Genomic DNA, 18,978 nt, shown 5'->3' with positions numbered 1-18,978 from the left:
CACAAATGTAAATATTTATAGGGTCTGATTCTACTCATCACCTTTGGGCTATAATGACTGAGTCAGTTCTTCCAGTAAAATGCAGGATACAGGAAATATAATACACACTTGTAGAAAGTAATAAAGCACATTGTTTAGTAACTAGTTTATTTTTTTATTTTTTTAATGTTCATTTATTTTTAAGAGAGAAAGACACAGAGTATGAGCAGAGAGGGAGACACAGAATCCAAGGCAGGCTCCAGCTTCCAAGCTGTCAGCACAGAGCCAGATATGGGGCTCAAACCCACGAAACATGAGATTATGACCTGAGCAGAAGTCCAACGCTTAACTGAATGAGCCACCCAGGCGCCCCTTAGTAATTAGGTTTTTTTTTTTTTTTAATTTTTTTTTTTTTAATGTTTATTTTTTAGAGAGACAGAGACAGAATGCAAGTGGGTTGGGGCAGAGAGATGGGGAGGCACAGAATCTGAAGGAGGCTCCAGGCTCCGAGCTGTCAGCACAGAGCCTGATGCGGGGCTCGAACTCACAAGCTGTGAGATCATGACGTGAGCTGAAGTCGGACGCTCAACCAACTGAGCTACCCAGGCGCCCCAGCAATTAGTTTTTTTAAAGGTATTAATAAAAATCATGGGAAGAGTTTATTCATGAAATATGACAATGAGGGAATAAATAGGACATACATTATCTATTATCTGAAAGAGCTCCGTACATGTTGGATACATGTGTATGCGTGTATATACGTTACTTAAAGGAGACTTACATTTCTAAAATACATATACCATGGTAATTGTTGGAATATAGCTCATCTTACCTAGGTCTAAATGTTTATTCCTAAAGAAATGAGGCAAAGTAATTTATTTTAGTATGTTAGGTAAGAAGGAAAAAATGGTTAATATTTAGAGGTGGAATATGAAAATGAACTTCAAACACCATTATTAAAAGAAAGATGTTATATGATAATGGTGGAAGTAGTAGGATTGAGTGTTATGTATTTTGTTTTTTAACTTCTTACATGTTAGTGAGAGAATTAATTTTCAAGCCTATTTGTGTTTCCAGAGTAATAAATGGGTAGTATATATTCAGTGGTTTTCCTTTGGCACTTGGACTGTGATTTTAGAGCATTACTTTTACTTAGTTTTAAGAATTACCTGTCTCGGGGCACCTGGGTGGCTCAGTCGGTTAAGCATCCAAAACTGGCTCAGGTCATGATCTCTCAGTTTGTGAGTTCCAGCCTTGTGTCGGGCTCTGCTGACAGCCTGGAGCCTGCTTCAGATTCTGTGTCTCCCTCTCTCTGACCCTCCCCCATTCATGCTGTCTTTCTGTCTCTCTTAAAAATAAATAATCATTAAAAAAAAAAAAAAAAGAATTACCTATCTCAATCGAATTTTTGGCATAAACAGAGAAAATTAATCTGATAGTACAATAGTAATCTGGAATTTCCTACTGTATTCTTAAATATTTTTATTTAATTCTCACATTTTTCCTTTGTTTTTTTAAGTGTATTCATTTTTATTTTGAGAGAGAGAGACAGCAGGGGAGGGGCAGAGCGAGAGGGAGAGAGAGAATCCCAAGCAAATTCCATGCTCTTAGCACAGAGCTCAGTGCAGGTCTCAAACCCACGAACTGTGAGATCATGACGTGAGCTGAAATCAAAAGCTGGAAGCTTAATGGACTGAGCCACCCAGGCACCCCTCAGATTTTTTTCCTTTATGAGAGAATGCAAACTTTCCAAATCCACATCGTTTTAAAGATGAAATGATAAAATAGCTGTTAATTTGTTTAGGGGAACAATTTGATTATATGTGTGTGTGTGTGTGTGTGTGTGTGTGTGTGTATATTTTCTTTGCAATCTTTAAGAATCTAAATGTTAAGCTTTTGGTTTTTGACAAAGAATGTTTCCTCCACACTTGCTCCTAGCTCTTGTGTGATGTTTACAGTGGTGGAATGATAATGGGGGAAAAAGAGGAGAGAGGCATCATTTTTTGGAAGAAGATATCACCACAAATAAGACAGAAGTATGACATTATAATTAAAGGTACAGGCCCTGGAATGGATGGCATGGTTTCAAATCCTAGTTCTTTCACTAATAAGCATGAATATGTGAGCAATTTGGAGTACTGAGCCTCAGTTTCTCTTCATTTGGTGAAGATAGTAATATGTAACTCATCAGGTTTTCCTGAGGAGGGAATGCACTAATTAATATATGTGACATATTTAGCATATTGCCCGGTATGTACTAAGTGCTCAATAAATGCCACTTTATATCTCTACACCCAACATAGGGCTCAAGAGCCCCATGACTCCTGATCAAGAGTCCCATGCTCTATCAGCTGACCCACCCGGGCACCCCAATAAATGCCAGTTTTAAGAAAATAATATTTTGGTGGAACAGGTAACTGCCTGAGGTATTATTGCAGAGCCTGGGTGACTGTAACGAAGGCTATAGAAGGATTGTCTCTATTACGTGGAAGGTAAAAAAGAGAAGTTATGAGGTCCAAAAATGAACTTTAAACTAGCAGGTAATCTGCAGATACTCAAATAATCATATCCATAGTATTCTTCAGGGTGTTATATGGATTCCCAGGTTAGAGAAATGAGAGGATGGAGGATTGTTTCTCTTTGATTTTCTCTGATATTTTATTGATAAAAATACTCCCTTAATGTAGAGAATGAGTAGAACACAAACGCTCAGGCAGGGCCACTGCTGCAGTTGAATGCCCATGCGTGGTAGGTAGCCCTGCTCTCGGGAAATGGAAGGAATCAGTCAAGAACGGTTTGTGAATCACCATAGAGGGGGTGGTGGCAAAGGCTGAGTGCCACCTTGTAGACCTTTGTTCAGATGTCCACACTGTGTCCTGTAGGCAGTGCCTGAGTGAAGCAGGAGATGGAGAACAGCTACTCTTCAAGAGCTAGCTGGCAATACTGAAAAAAGCTCTTTTTCAGTCATCCCATTTTATCTTTTTTTTTTTTTGTTAATGTTCATTTTTGAGAAACAGAGACAGAGTGAGGGAGGAAGGGCAGAGAGAGAGGGAGACACAGAATCCAAAGCAGGTTCCAGGCTCTTGAGCTGTAAGCACCCAGCCCGACATGGGGCTCAAATTCATGAACTGCGAGATCATGACCTGAGCTGAAGTTGGACGTCTAACCGACTGAGCCACCTAAGCGCCCCATCCCATTTTATCTTCTGCATGAACTGTGACTTCTGTTTTGCTCACAGTATATCCCAACACCTACTTAAAGATTTGGCTAACAGTTCTTAATATTTCTGTTACATGAATGAATGACATAGAATTCTTCTTTCTTATATGGAAAATACATCTCCTCTACCTGTCCTCCTTTACTTTTTCAAGATTGCTATGGTGGTTTATTATAATGTAATTTAATAAGGATGAGGAAATATATGCCAAGAGAAGGCCGTGGAACCTATAGAATTAGGAGAGAAAACTGTTAAGTATTGTTTTGCTAACCTCTTTTTGCTGAGGACTTATTGTTTAAAACTTTGACTATAGCCTTTAGTAACTAAATTGGTTTTGGTATTAAATGTTTTATTATAGGAGCTGAGCTTTCTAAAGCAATGCATAGAATAAAATAAATGGATTTAAATTTCTTACACTGTAGACCAGAGAGATGGATCTTTTTTTTCTTTTGAGAGAGAGAGAGAGGAAGAGAGAGACTGATGTGCATGGGGGGACGGGGAAAGGGAGAAAGAGAATCCCTAGCGGAGAGTCCTTTGTGGGGGCTTGATCCCACAACCGTGAAATCATGACCTGAGCCAAAATTTAGAGTGAGATGCTCAACCAACTTATTTTATTGATCTCATGGATTCCCACAACAAATGTGGTTAGAGAATCTTTAAAGCCTCTCATAATTGAACATAATCGTAAATATTTCCCCAGGTAAAATATAGCCATGTCAAAGTTTTTTCAGAATAACTGAAAAAAGAAGTAATAAATTAACAACCATTACATCCAGAACCAAGTGTGATTTGGGGCTTTTCTTTCCAGGTTGTGGCCCAGTAGAGTTAAAATACCTTCAGCCCATTCTAGCACTTGCATTGTGTAGTTGGTCTGGTCAGTCATCTCCCATCCTAGCTGCCGCTGAAAAGTACCTTGGATTGTGAAAACTCATTCTGATGATGCAGTTGAAAGGCTGCTCATTCCTTGGAGGGTACGTGCTGTGGGTAGAAGGGGTGCAGAGCAGTGCTCAGTCCACTTCACCCACTCCACCCATTGGTTCACCTCCACAGAAGCTCTAGAAGCTTTACCGAAGATGCTCTCATTTGGAGTCTTCTGAACTCATGATTCCAATGGGTTCAAAGTGAAATCAGAATTTTCCCTTTCATAGTCTTACAGATGAAGAGTTATATTGATTTGTTAACCTTGATGGCCTCTGTTTCTCTGAAATACAGAAGGTATTTGGGAATTAGCCATGACATGAAGGTATTTTTTACCTTGCATATATCTTGACCTAAAATTTAACATAAGTTTCTTTGTAGTTTATTTTGTAAAAATTCTTATGGGCCATTTTATTTGGCCTTATGCCCACATAAGAGGTTTAAATTATTTTTGGCCATTACTCTAATGGCCTATAACTTGTCAGGGTATGTTTCAGCTTTGATAGAGTTTTTCTTTAGTTCTCCAGGGGACTGAATTAGACTTTGCCTTTAATATTGCAGCACCCACAGATCCAGAAGAAATCTCAGTATATCAAGTACCTTTGTTGTGATGATGTGAGGACCCTGCATCAGTGGGTTAATGGTATTCGCATTGCAAAGGTAGGGTGTTTTTGTTTTTGTTTTGTTTTGTTTTTGGTTTGATGATAGAATATGATGAGATGTTTCATGTGGTTTTGATTGTCATGACAATTCTAATCGTTTCATGTTTATGATTTTGTCAGTGTTTTCTGAGTTTTATGTTTGAAATGTCTTCTTTCCTTGGTGAGGAGATAGACATTTAACAGTTGGTATCCATGAAATCATACTGCTGGTAAAAGTGTAGCATCAGAGTGATTTATTTTGGCTCTGGAGAACACATTACATGATTGTCCTGTAGCAGAGTTTAGCCTAAGTCAAAGAAAGTTTTTGAGAATTAAATTGCTTCAAGGTGGGAGTAGGGGGATGAATAAGCAGGACACCAGATTTTTAGGTCAGTGAAAATATTCATACTCTGTGTAATACTGTAATGGTGAATACATGTCTTTATACATTTCTTCAAACCCCATAGCATGTACAACACCAAGAGTGAACCTAAGGTAAACTATGGACTTTGATTATAAGGTATTAATATAGATTCATTGATGGAAACAAATGCACCCTCTGGTGGAGAATGTTGATAAAAGAGAGATTGTGCATGGGTAGTAGCAGGGACATATGTGAAATTTCTGTACCTTCCTCTCAATTTTGTTGTGAATCTAAAACTCTTTAAAAAAAGGAAGTTCTTGAAAAAAATTTTAAGGACATCTTGAAGAAGATTATACATAATACATGAAGGAATATTTTTGCCCATTAAGTAAAATAAAATTTATTATAGCTATAAAATCAGAGTTGCCTTAGGAATAACAAAAACAATCTTTATATTGATAAGGAATATGAATGAAGTGTTAATTTATTGATATCTTTATTAAAATGAAAAATAAGAGTAGATTATAATTTACTGGTAATAAAATAACTTTTGAAGTATTTATAGGTATTAATTTTAATGCAAACTATGAATCAGTAAACAGAAATGCATCCCGTCTTACCTCACCCATCTGTATCATACCCAGTAAAGTTCACGTCACCATTTACTGCCTTCTGTTTAGTATGGGAAACAGCTCTACATGAACTATCAAGAAGCCTTGAAGAGGACAGAGTCGGCTTATGATTGGACTTCCTTATCCAGCTCCAGCATTAAATCAGGATCCAGTTCTTCGAGCATCCCAGGTAGTTTGAAACACTGAAAGCACTATTTACTGCCAATATGAAGATATCTCTATGAACCAGGCAGACCTGGTTATTTCAGCATGGTTGTTAAAAGCAGAGCTATACCTAATGTCTAAAGTATAAAATAAATTTTTTGGTGATTAGAGGGGACAATATCATGGGCTAGATCACAAATGTATTTGAAATGGAACAGCAGTATAGAGTTGTAAATTCAGGAGTGTTATATATTTGTAAAGTTTATTTAAAACTCAGTCATAGTAGGGCACCTGGGTGGCTCCATCAGTTAAGTGACTCTTAGATCTCAGCTCAAGCCATGACTTCATGGTTTCGTAGTTAAAGCCCCACATCGGGCTCCATGCTGACAGTGTGGAGCCTGTTTGGGATTCTCTCTCTTCCTCTTTCTGCCCCACCCCCTATGCTCAAGTAAATAAATGGAAAAAAAAAAAATCATACTGCCAAAAAACAACTGTTGATTCATACTCAGGGGTAGAAAAGTTCCTTGGAGAAAGTCTCCATACTGAGAATCCATGATGAAATTGCCCTCCTTCCCCAGAGGATTCCTGACATTTCAACAGAGTGGAAATAACTAGAATTAGTTCAGTATCACAGTTAAGGAGGCTGTTTAAGTCATCAAACTTAACTAAAGTTTTCACAGAAAATCAGTGATACTCAAAAGGTACTTATTTTCAGATTCCCACATCCTTAAAGTATGCAGTGATCACACCTAAAAATGCTTCTTTCCCTTCAAAATATTTCATGAATATGAGTAACTATGTCCTCTAAAAGCAGAATGTTTTTGTTTGTACTTACATATTATGAAAGAAATAATGACTTTAAGAGGTATTTGAAAAAAAAAAACCTCTCATTATTTATTAGTACAACATATGAATTAATCTTTTACTGTGTTTTTACCAGGCTATGTGTATATGCTTTAAGAAAATTCTACTTTTCAAAATCTATTTTACTTTAAGATAAAATAAAAACATGGACTTTTATTTTATGTACTTAAAATAAAATTTTAAGTTTATTTATTTATTTTGAGAGAAACAGACACAGTGCAAGTAGGAGGGAGGGAGAGGGAGACAAAGAATCCCAAGCAGGCTCCATGCTGCCAAGTGCAGAGCCTTTCGTGGGAGTAAACTCACGAAACTGGGAGATAGTGACCTGAGCCAAAACCAAGTGTCAGACGCTTAACCCACCTACTTGCCCCAAAATACAGGCTTTTTAAAAAAGAAGTATTTGACTAAAAAGTTGTATGACTTTATTTCATCTCTAAGAAACAAAATGAGAATGTGTATACATACATTTATTTCCTAGTACTGTCCACAGAGAGGGCTAGGAGTGGTGACACCCCAGTGGCAGTGAAAATACAGAGAGCCTAGATCTTGGTTTTCTAATTCCATTTTCCAGAACAAAAGAACTAGGGCTCTTTGGCAGATGGCTGATTCTAGGGCTGTGGCAGAGAATAAGAGGAGCCTGGAGCAGCTTGTAATGAAGGAAGTGCTCAAAAAACACAGTGATTAGTCTGTGCGAAGGGACACAGGAGCCACCTGAGAGAGTGTCCAGGGACCAAAGCTGTAACAGTTGGAACAACAAAATAACATAAGATCATAACCCAAATTATAAAATAAACAGCCATCAGTCCACATGGATATAAATTCTTGAATAAATAAATGGGGAAGAGACAGATCTTCTGGATGGAAGAGTTCTAAGTGGTTTGTGCAGACACTCTTCCCTCAAGGAGATGGAGCTTAATTCCCCCCTTAAGTGTGGGTTGGCAGAGTGACTTGCTTGCCAAGAGGATGGTTAGGTGTGGGGGAAGGGGAGTAACTGTACAGTGCAGAAACCTGACAAAAATTAGCTCAGCCAAGTTGTCAAGGTCAGTGTCTTCAGTAATATGTCCTGTTGATAGCATGTACCCTTTACATAATGTGATGAAATTGGCACTTTGCCTCTCTTGGTCTTCTTCCCCAAATTTCATAACTCAATCTAATCAAGAGAAAAACATCAGACAAAATAATAATTGAGAGACATTCTCTAAAATACGTGACCTGTTACTCCTCAAAACTGTCAAAGTCATCAAAAACGAAGGAAGTCTGAGAAACTGTCATAGGAGACATGACAACTAACTAGAAGTGAAGTCCAAAAAAAGCTTGTGGAGTTTAGTTAACAGTGATGTATCCGTGTTGGTTCCTTTATTGTGGCAAATGTACCAGGGTAATGTAGCAACTTAATGAGGTAAATTGGGTGCTAGGTGTGCAGGAACTCTGCTAGCTTTGCAACTCTTCTATAAATCTAAAACTCTTGTAAAAATGTTTATTAAAAAGGGAAGACACTTTTGAGACAATGGATTGAGAAAGACAAGGTAAGAATATGTCACAAGTAAGATTTTAGAAAAAGAAATTCAGGGAAAGATTGAGAAAACAGACGCCATAATATATTTTTTTAAATTTATATAGCATTGATGCGGGTTCTTCCACACATTTTATGACATGGTGTGGTGCCTTTTCCTAGTCCAGCATCATCCCTTCTTATACAGTGTGTTAAGTATTATGCAGCCTTGTAAATATAAATTGCAAAATCATGTGCATTCATGCTGAAGAGAGCTCAAGGATTCACATATTCCAGCCTCTTATCTTACAGGCTGTTGTCCTGAATAGCAGTTAAATAGGGACATACACTAGTGAAGTTGCAACTTTTTAAAAAATATTCAGCAATTACACAAGAAACCAGTGTTGTTGAAGTTATGGAGAAAAAGGAACACTTGTGCATTGTTGGTGGGAATGCAAATCGGTGCATCCACTGTGGAAAATAGTATGGAAGTTCAAAAAATTAAAAATAGAACCAGGAATCACACTACTGGATATTTACCCAAAGAATGCAAAAACACTAGTTCAAAAGGATATATGCACCCCTATATTTATGGCAGCATTATTTACAATAACCAAACGGTGGAAGCAGCCCAAAAGTCCATTGGTAGATGAATGGATAAAGAAGATGTGGTATACACACGCACACACACGCACACATAATGGAATATTATTTGGTCATAAAAAATGAAATCTTGCCATTTGGAAGAACAAGGATGCAGCATGAAAACATTAGGCTAAGCGAAATAAGCCAGAGAAAGACAAATACCATATGATTTCACTCATGTGGAATTTAAGAGACAAAACAAACGAACAGGAAAAAAGAGACTCAAACTAAGAAACAGACTCTTAACTATAGAGAACAAACCTGCTGGTTACCAGAGAGGAGGGGTGGGGGAGCGGGGGATGGGTGAAATAGGTGATGGGGATTACAGAGTACACTTACCATGATGAGCACTCAGTAATGGGTAGAATTGTTGAATCACTATACTGGACACCTAAAACTAATATAACACTGTATGTTAATATACTGGAATTAAAATTAAAAGCTTAAAAAACACTCAGCAATTAGATGGTGGAGAAAGAAGAAAACAGAGTAGGTTTTATCTCATAGCTTATATTTTTGCCTTGAGGATATGTCCTGACTTTATCCATAGGAGTTTGTGGCTGTCATCTGTGTACTTCTTTGGCTACCTTGGCTGGACTTGATTAATAAAGCAATCTGATAATAACCCCCCCTTCACCAAGTATTGGATGGGACTACTTTAACACCTGAATCTCCATCATTGAGCTAGGTGCTTCCTTCTGCATGGTTATCTTGCCTGACTTGGGGTCCAGTGACTTAATCTCCCCAGTTCCCTGGATGTCAGATTGCAGTGTACCCTTCACCATACCCAGCTCCCTCGAAGAGGTGTTCTTGCCTTACCAGGAGGCCAGGCTGCAGTGTGGCTAGCTGCCTTGTGGTGCCAATACCTGAATCCCTAGAAAACACTTCTCACACAGGTGTAGTTCTAAGTAGTAGTCACTGCAGGCAAAAAAGGAAGTAGTCTTCATGTATGATCTGAAGTTGTAAGTGAGAACTCTCTAGGATGGTCTGAAGCAGGGGTGTATACAAAGATTGAGTCTTGGTGTAATGAAGATGTGATTGGAAAAAAAAATTCAACTCCTCTATTGGTAGTTTACTGATTCTGTTAATTGCTAGGAGTTCTTACAAGAAGTTTTCAGGATACCAGTAATGTTACACGAACCTTTCATTGTAACGGTCAGCCTGTCATGGTGAACTATTTAAAAAGAATCAAGATTTCCTATTAGCCCTAAGATAAAAATTTTCTAGTGGAAGGTCCAGACAGTGTTTATATGAAATGAGTTTGAGTAAAAGTAACTTGTTGCACTGTGGCGTAGCATCTTGTCTTGTGTAAAAGAGCTCTCTAAGTGTGCACATTCACATTGTCACAACAATGACTTATTTAATCCTATTTTTGAAAATCTGTTTTAAAGAGTCTCAGTCAAACCATTCGAACCAGTCTGACAGTGGAGTGTCTGACACTCAGCCAGCAGGACATGTCCGCTCCCAGAGCATTGTGAGCTCCATCTTCTCTGAAGCCTGGAAACGGGGCACTCAGTTAGAAGAGTCCAGCAAGGTAGGTAACACACTTGTGTTCATTGATAGGAAGAAATCTGTTTGACATTTCATGGGTTTAGTTTGTTGCTCTTTTATTCCTTGGTTAGGACTCTCTGGGCCCTATTTCAGTATTCTTACTTTGACTTGACTTCTCCTCAAAAATGAGTATCTGTCACTTGACTCTAATGCCCTAAGATCTCAAACTAGCAGTTTAACGACTTTATCAGTGGCTCACATTTTTAAGAAATAACAATTTCTTCTTTTTCACCCTTAATCAGTTTGGATGGAGTAACGCCATTTAGTGCCAGTGCCCTAATTTTGTTCCAGAGAAGCTGCTTATGGTGCATTATTTGTTATTAATTTAATTTAGACTCACTCCTTTGTCGTCTTTTCCTTTATGCTTTTTTGGCATTTCTCTGCACATTGATGAATTCTCTCAAATTTTAGTATATGTGGAAGACTAAATTCAGATAAATCCCCTTAAAATTTTGGATCCCTGAGCTTTGTATGGTAGTTTTTTCAATGACACTGAAGGACGAGTATGATTATTGCAAGACTATTCAGAAATACAGAGGTTCTTTAGCCCAAGTAGAAGACATCATATCACACTACCTGTGAAGTTCTGTGGGCAGTGTTGTGTCCCAGCTGTCCTTGCCCTCTGAGCAGGCAGGAGTCCACACCATCACCAAAGGACCAGTGGCACACCTGGCCTGACTGTTGTGTTTTTACCCAATAATCATTGTGGTTTTTCTTGTTGTTGTTGTTGTTGTTGTTTTGGTCTGAATCACTTTACACAAGTGTGTTCACCAATGTGAATTAAACAGATATTTTCCCTTAATTTATCCAGTTATTTATTTATGTGGTTGATAAACTGGCCCTCGGGAAGAGGCATTAGTAGGCTGTTAGTAGTAGGCTCTTAGAGGCATTAGTGGTAGTGTGGGGATGGAACACTTTGTCTTAGAAATAAATATTTGAGAATTGGTTCTAATGACCTAAATTCTCAAAACACTGCCAGTTTGTTTAACTCCCATATCAGGGGTTCATACTTTTAAGAAATTATGGTCTGCCTTTCCCCACTTAATCAATTTGGGTGGAACAGCCCTATCTGGTACTAATAATTTTATATATGTAGAAAAGCAGATTTATACAATTCAGGTATCTAAAGAAAAGTCTTCTCCCTTACTAAATTTTTAATGGTGTTCTCCATGTGCATTTGAAATGAAAGGCCAAGGAAAACAAAGGTCCAAATGCTGTGTGATGAAGCAGCATAGTTCGCCTTAGTAGTTTCAGGAGCGTGCACCCTGCTGTGTAGGGGTTCTAGCCTGTTTGTCTTGACCCCCCACCCCTGTGTTTCTTCTGTTACCTCAGCCTCAGGTACCAAATGAGAAGGCCAGCACAGCTAAGGTCTGCACCCCTGCAGCAGCCAAGACAGGGTCAAGTTAAGGTCAGGGACTGTTCCTTGGAAACACATTAACCTGGGTGACTCCTGTAACCAAATCTCCCAAACTAATGCTTTTATTTTGTGCAGTTTTTAAAGAAACATGTGAGTGTCCTAATGGGCATTAGAATTCAGCCTTCTAGTCTACTAACCTAAGCATTTTTGACGCTAATTAGATGTCATTCATAATTTGGAAACAAATGATTTATATTGGATATTCACAGTTTGTTCAAAGAACCTAAAAGATGTACCCAAACTTAATAAACCAAGGGTCCTTCTTTTGCTCTTTTCAAAAGTACTTGAACCACATTCTTGTGTGAGTTGGCTCCGTGAAATGGATGACCAAATGTGGTAATTCAGGCAATGCCAGAGATGCCCAGATGGGCTGGTCAGCAGGTTGTTGGCAAACTCTCATTCCCATTTCTTGATATATCTTCTTTACTCTAGTTTTCAAAGGTTTCCTCTCATTTTCTCCTGGCTTTTTCTGTGATGGTATTTTAATGATCTTTTGCTGTAATGTTTATGAAGCATTTCTTTATGTATTTTCCAGTAACACAAATGTAAAGAATGCCCCCCCCTTTACCTGCATTGCTGGACTTCTGTGCATGTTGGATGCAAATGTCTCACACGAACACGAGTGTGTGTGTCAAGCTCATTCATTCCTGTGTGACTGTGCACGCCTGCTGAACATTCTCATATTCTCACGTGTCCGCTTGCTAGCATCAAAAAGCCATCCTCATTCCTCAGGAGGCCCTCCACCAGCACTCCTAAACCCAGTTATGGCATCTGCTTGATGTGGATGCAGCCACAGACTGAAAGGTGAACTCGACCCATCACGACTCCACTTGCCACAGTCCGGGTGGGGTCTGTGCTCGGAGGTCCACCCACGGGGGTGCCCATTCAGGGCAGGTGTGAGAAAGTCAGGGCTCAGAAATCAGGCCGCCCGTCACCCGTCAACAGCTTTTGCAGCAGGACCTTTTTCCTAGATTGTTAGGCAGTCTTGCCGTTTGAGAGTAGTGCTGGGTGATCAAATGCTGTGCCTTGCTGCCCAGGGAGTCCGATTTTCGCCTTTGTGATGTCCCACTGCTGAGTCCTTTCTTGCATGTCCCAGATTCCTTGCTGTTTAGTTTTACGCAAAGCTTACCTCTGTAACTGTTGTGTTTGTTGTGTTTTCTCTCTCCCATCCCACTACCCCTTTTATACTCCTTTTAGGCCAGAATGGAGTCTCTGAATCGACCCTACACTTCACTTATGCCCCCTTTATCCCCACAGCCCAAGCTGGTCACCCCCTACACCGCCTCACAGCCTTCCCCACCTCTGCCGCCCCCGCCCCCACCCCCACCCCCACCCCCGCCCCCCCCCCCCCCACCTCCCCCTCCCCTGCCCAGCCAGTCTGCACCTTCTGCAGGCTCAGCAGCCACGATGTTTGTCAAGTACAGCACAATAACCAGGCTGCAGAATGCTTCTCAGCACTCGGGAGCCCTATTCAAGCCTCCACCACCCTCAGTGATACAGTCTCTGGCTTCCACCCCACAGTCAGGAAAACCTCAGATCCTGGTGCCCCCCAATGGAGTGGTTCCCCCACCCCCTCCTCCACCCCCACCCCCCACCCCGGGCTCAGCTATGGCCCAGCTAAAACCGGTGCCCTGCACCCCATGCCTCCCACAGTTCAGCCCTCCCCCTCCCCCTCCCCCGCTGAAGATTCATCACGTGCAGCATGCCACTCAAGTGGCTCCTCCCACACCACCACCTGCCCCTCCTGCCCCTGCACCCCTCCCTCCCCAGGCACCCCCCAAACCCCTTGTGACTGTGCCCCCACCGACCGGCACCAAGACCGTGCCACCTGTCATGACACAAGCTGTGCCACCTACACCTGCTCCTCCGGCTCCCCCCGCAAAAAAGCAGCCAGCTTTTCCTGTTTCCCACATTCCACCCTCTCCCCCTGCTCCTCCTGGCCCTATTCCGCCACCCACGTTACCCAAGCAGCAGAGCTTCTGTGTAAAACCGCCTCCCTCCCCACTATCTCCAGTGCCCTCGGTGCCCTCGGTAGTGAAGCAGATAGCCAGCCAGTTTCCGCCCCCCCCAACCCCTCCTCACGTGGAGTCACAGCCCTTAAAGCCCCCCACAGCAAATGTGGCCCCTCAGTCCCCTCCTGCTGTAAAAGCAAAACCTAAGTGGCAGCCCAGCTCCATCCCTGTCCCTTCTCCGGATTTCCCTCCTCCTCCACCTGAGAGCAGCCTGGTGTTTCCTCCTCCACCACCACCACCACCACCACCACCACCACCACCACCACCGCTGGCCTCAGCCCCGCCACCACTGCCAGCCACACCCACAGCTTCTCCAGCCTCCGCCTCCGACAAAAGTGGATCTCCTGGCAAAAAGACCAGTAAGACGTCCAGCCCCGGGGCAAAGAAACCTCCCCCAACCCCACAGCGAAACTCCAGCATTAAGTCCAGCGGTTGCGCAGAGCACCCTGAGCCCAAAAGACCCTCGGTAGACAGTCTAGTGAGCAAGTTCGCATCGCCAGCAGAACCGTCAGGGTCTCCCAGCAAAGAGAGCCCCCCTCCGGCAGCACCCCCCAAACCTGGAAAACTGAATCTTTCTGGAGTTAACCTTCCCGGAGTTCTCCAACAAGAATGTGTATCAGCAAAAGCATCCGTTCTGAGTGGACGTGGAAAAGACTCCGTGGTAGAATTTCCTTCTCCTCCATCTGATTCTGACTTTCCACCTCCTCCACCTGAAATAGAGCTTCCTCTGCCCCCCATAGAGATTCCGGCAGTATTCTCGGGAAACACCTCTCCAAAAGTGGCAGTTGTCAATCCTCAACCCCAGCCATGGTCCAAAACATCCGTGAAGAAGGCCCCTCCCCCCACACGACCCAAACGGAATGACAGCACCCGCCTCACTCAAGCAGAGATCTCTGAGCAGCCAACAATGGCCACAGTTGTGCCACAAGTGCCCACCTCTCCCAAATCCAGCCTTAGTGTCCAGCCTGGATTCCTAGCTGACCTCAACAGGACACTGCAACGGAAGTCCATCACCCGGCATGGCTCACTCTCCTCCTCCCGCATGTCCAGAGCAGAACCCACAGCCACCATGGATGATATGGCATTGCCCCCGCCCCCCCCTGAACTGCTTTCTGATCAACAGAAAGCTGGCTACGGAGGGAGTCATATATCGGGCTATGCAACGTTGCGGAGAGGACCCCCTCCCGCTCCCCCCAAGAGAGACCAGAATACCAAGCTCTCAAGAGACTGGTAGTAGCTACCATAGGACTTTATTTTCATGGTGTCTGTAATCAGTTCTACAATCAGCTCACCTGATCACCTATGAATTCTGGTGTTCAGAGCCTCCTAGTATGATGTTGTTATTCAGGTAGTATCCAGCTCTATGTGTGTGTACATTTGCGTGGACACACATAGCTATACACATATAGTGTGTGTATGTATATGTATATATATGTATACATATATGTATGTGTATATGTATATATATATATAGCTGAGAGTGAATCTATTTATTCCTTTTCTCTCCTAATCTGAAAATGGGTTTGTGTATCTTGGGTGGAAGAGGCCTGGAAGGGGATTGTGTCCTGTCCCTTATGATTTCTATTATCTATCATGTGGATTGGACCAAAAACTTATAATGACTTATTTAGAAGGCATTTTATAAGTGTCCATGCACAGCCTGTCTGTGCACGTTGTGTATTATATCTTAAGGAATAGATGGATTATGTGCTGGTGTCTCAATTTGAGAAGACAACAGAATGTTTGGTGTACCAATGGGGCTTTTGTGTTTGTTTGTTCCCCATTTGGCTGAAGTTCGAACTGCTTGACTGACACTTCATGACTGTACATGAAGGGGCACTTTAAATCAGGAAACTCTGTCAGCATCACGGATGGAGAAATAGTGCAGTATGGGGAAGTTTTCACAGACACCGTATCTGTTCGTGCTCGTGCATAGGCAGTAAATATATGATGTAACCAAACCATTCTAGTTGCAGTATCGCTGCCATGGTCCCACCCGTATCTAGGATGTGTTCTGTCACAGGTAAGCTCTTCACCTACAATACATGGATAATTTAGTACTATAATCCCGGGTAGTTCTTTTTGTACCGTTGGAATCTTTTTCATAAGCTTTGCGAAGCCTCATCAAGCTTGGCTTCATGATCCTTGCTTTGATTTGTTGTGAGAGAATGTCTGACATGGTACCCCTGGAATGCTCCGTCCCACCAGTTGTAGTGTGTGCTTTAGGTAGACGTTGATAGTAGATATCTGTAGACAATTGCTGTATCAAGTATACACATCCCATGTCCGAAATAGTGCATCATTACAAAAAACAAAGTTACCTTCTGAAATGCGTATTTTTTGTGTGTTGCTCTAGGATGGGTGATTAGGAAAGAACAAAACTGGCCCCTGTGCAGGTATCATTAATCAGGTTGTACTTCGTTTAAGCATGGGACTGTCCTACAGGGAGGGAAAAATATAAATGAGCTTTTTGACAATTTCATCCTCAGCTGCTGGAGTGCACTAGGATTCTTGCTTGCCATAGCTTGGTTGTGGAGATTTGTCCAGGTTAACCAGGTGTTCTGATGGAGTAGTGTAGTCCAAAGTGACAATACATGATATGCATGTGCAATTTGGTATAACACAGAATTATCACTCTCATCACACCCTACAATCCTGTATGCTTCACATTATACTTAGGCTTTTTTTTTTTTTGTCCTGTGAATTTTCCTTGGTATGTGAACTATGTACTGTCTCATCAGTTTATGATGATAAAGTGACCATTACAAATAAAATGCAACCTCGGAGCTGCTCTTACACAATAAAAACTAGCCATCCCAGCAGTGATAAATGAGCACATCTTGTAAATGAACGTCTCTACCTGTTGTGAATACGGATTACCAGTGCAAAATAAGGATTGTCCCATAAGGAAAAAGTGATGCCATAGCAGTGGGGCAGAGATAGTAAATAATTCAAAAATAAGCAAAAGTTGTACTGTATACACAAGATATTCCTATAAAGCCACCTCCAGAAAAGTATGGCCCCAGAGAGGATGTGAAGTGGCACCTCACCATTGCCACGGCCCCAGGGTATCAGTCTGCATATTCATGTGCTTACAGAGCAATGTGTACCTTTGTGCATTTTTTAAAGCCCTGCTTCTTTAAAAGGTACTTGGGACTTTTTCATTTGTTCTCAAAGTTCTGTGTGCTTGATATCCTTAGGCTTTTAAAGCGACCTGCGTTGTTAATTAACATGCACAGCAGTTTGGGTAATGGTTGAATACAGATTGCCATGCTCCACTGTAACTCACGAGAGAATTTCCCATTGTGTTCTGCCTGCAGCTTTGTATTTTAAGGATCACCCTTATTTGTGGGGTAAAGTTACTAATACAGTGGCGTATTCATCACTAGGGTTTTTGTTGTGATGGTGGCCTTTATATATATGTATACGTATACGTATATGTGTATATAGGTGGACTTCAGCTTTGCTTGGGGGGGAGGGGGACAATAATGTGCCCTCAGTCTTCCTTCACCCATGATTTGAGCCCTAAGGTACAGCCTCTGTTTAGTCATTGTAGGATTCCTTAGGCCTTCTTGCCTGATAGTCATCTTGAACTGAAGCTTCCAGCATATCACTTTCCTGAAAGAGCAGCCATCCTTTAGAATGCTCATGGCACGGAGAAGAGGGCCAGAGGAAGAACTCTGTCATTCTTACCCCAATCCAATGGCTAGTCTACAATAGGCTGTTTTCTTTTACCTATCTCCAAAGACAGAGAAGGCTATTAATCAACTTTCCCATTTGTTTTTTGTGAAACGCTGAATTAAAAAAAAAAAAAAAAAAAAGTTAGATTATACTTCTAGTGTTTTACTCCCTAGTGGAGTGTTTTTAAATTTGGATTTTTGTTGGGATGTAGTTCTGTGGGCTTTTTTGTTTTGGTTTGGTTTTTTGACACTACTCTGTTCTTGTAACTTTTCTCTGGTGTGTTCGTGGAGAACACCTGCTGCCAAAGGACACTAATACTGTGCCTTCTTCCACTGCCTTCTGCTCAGCAGCTCTTCCAACCCCACATAGCCGCATCTGGTCAGAGAAGAAAATCTGGACAGCTGAGACTTGGCTGTGCTGAAAAATGAACAGCATGGATGAGCTCATCGTGCTGCTGAGGGCAGTGCAAACAGGTGCCTATTTCAGCCAGTGACTCAGTTAATTAGTGACCCCCTTAACTTCTACCACAGATAATTTCAGAATTAGACCACCCTGGGCTTAAAGTTTTGGCACCAACTTGGAAAGGCAGCAGAGCCTATTCTGTTGATAAAACAACTTACACTAGGTTCTAGATAATAATACAAATGCTAGACTATTCTGTATTGCAGTTTTATTCAGCTGGGCTTTTACTACTCAAATACATTATTTCTTTAGCTGCTGTAATTTTTTCTTAAGTATTCTTAAGGTTTTCATAGGTACTCATTTAACTGTAAAATTTGTTTTTAATTTTGGGGACTTTTTAAGATGAGAAAGATGACATTTCAAAATTACAGGAAAATGATTTTCATGAGAAAATTTCAAAGTAATGTAGAGGTGATGGTGTTTTACAGTCCTCTAAAATCAAGGTGCTCCCGCCCACCAATGGCATACTCTGCTAAGGGCTGTGAACTTTCCTGGAAGTCCTCTCTCTGTGTAAGTTTACTTGCCACTAAAAACAATGCCAAGTTTATCAACAAAGTTTAAACAAAATTGGGAGGTCATGAATAAGTAATTCCAGTGGAGTGACGACTCTGAGATCAAGAGTTAATAGGAGCTGTGCATCCAGTTAGAGTTTGAGAAGCTGCTGTTCTGGGGGAATAGAGCTGCTTATCACCTTGTGTCAGGGATGTAAGGTTATAAAATAGCCTGGAAAAAAAGTGTCAGGTAATGGTATGGGTTGGTTTTATTTGACTATCAAGCCACCAACAGAACCCTTTGTCACCTTTTTTCCCTAGTTTTATGTTAACAAGCTTTTTCATATACCTTCAGAGCCAATAAATTATAACTGATAGAATGTCTCACATTTTATTCAAGTTTAGACCAATTAAACCTCTATGGCCCTGTATGATTACAGAGGTAATTACTTGCTTTAAATAAAGTAG

General features: G+C 41.3%; 2 protein-coding genes across 6 annotated transcripts in view; one reads left to right on the top strand and one right to left on the bottom strand.

The window, feature by feature from the left end:
• Positions 1 to 18,978, top strand: part of RAPH1 (Ras association (RalGDS/AF-6) and pleckstrin homology domains 1) — a 107,289-nt gene that overhangs the window by 83,656 nt on the left and 4,655 nt on the right. The window contains exons 11-14 of one of the 3 annotated variants that reach the window (XM_042995121.1): positions 4,676 to 4,774; positions 5,800 to 5,920; positions 10,288 to 10,430; positions 13,062 to 15,274. In XM_042995121.1, the coding sequence (XP_042851055.1) occupies positions 4,676 to 4,774; positions 5,800 to 5,920; positions 10,288 to 10,430; positions 13,062 to 15,110 (2,412 nt within the window). In that variant the 3' untranslated portion in view covers positions 15,111 to 15,274. Of the gene's footprint in view, positions 1 to 4,675; positions 4,775 to 5,799; positions 5,921 to 10,287; positions 10,431 to 12,399; positions 15,275 to 18,978 lie in introns of those variants that run through there. The other 2 variants (XM_042995123.1, XM_042995122.1) reach the window with 2 other exon arrangements.
• The window catches only part of ABI2 (abl interactor 2), a 139,527-nt gene continuing 124,521 nt past the window's right edge, over positions 3,973 to 18,978 (bottom strand). The window contains exons 12-13 of one of the 3 annotated variants that reach the window (XM_042995128.1): positions 9,236 to 9,293; positions 4,382 to 4,397 (exon numbers count right to left, since the gene is read on the bottom strand). In XM_042995128.1, the coding sequence (XP_042851062.1) occupies position 4,397; positions 9,236 to 9,293 (59 nt within the window). In that variant the 3' untranslated portion in view covers positions 4,382 to 4,396. Of the gene's footprint in view, positions 4,398 to 9,235; positions 9,294 to 15,952; positions 16,316 to 18,978 lie in introns of those variants that run through there. The other 2 variants (XM_042995129.1, XM_042995130.1) reach the window with 2 other exon arrangements.

This window comes from Panthera tigris, chromosome C1 (genome assembly GCF_018350195.1).
Source record: "Panthera tigris isolate Pti1 chromosome C1, P.tigris_Pti1_mat1.1, whole genome shotgun sequence".
Taxonomy (NCBI): Eukaryota; Metazoa; Chordata; class Mammalia; order Carnivora; family Felidae; genus Panthera; species Panthera tigris.
Note: the sequence above shows the minus strand (reverse complement) of the source record. Positions and strands in the feature narration are given on the sequence as shown.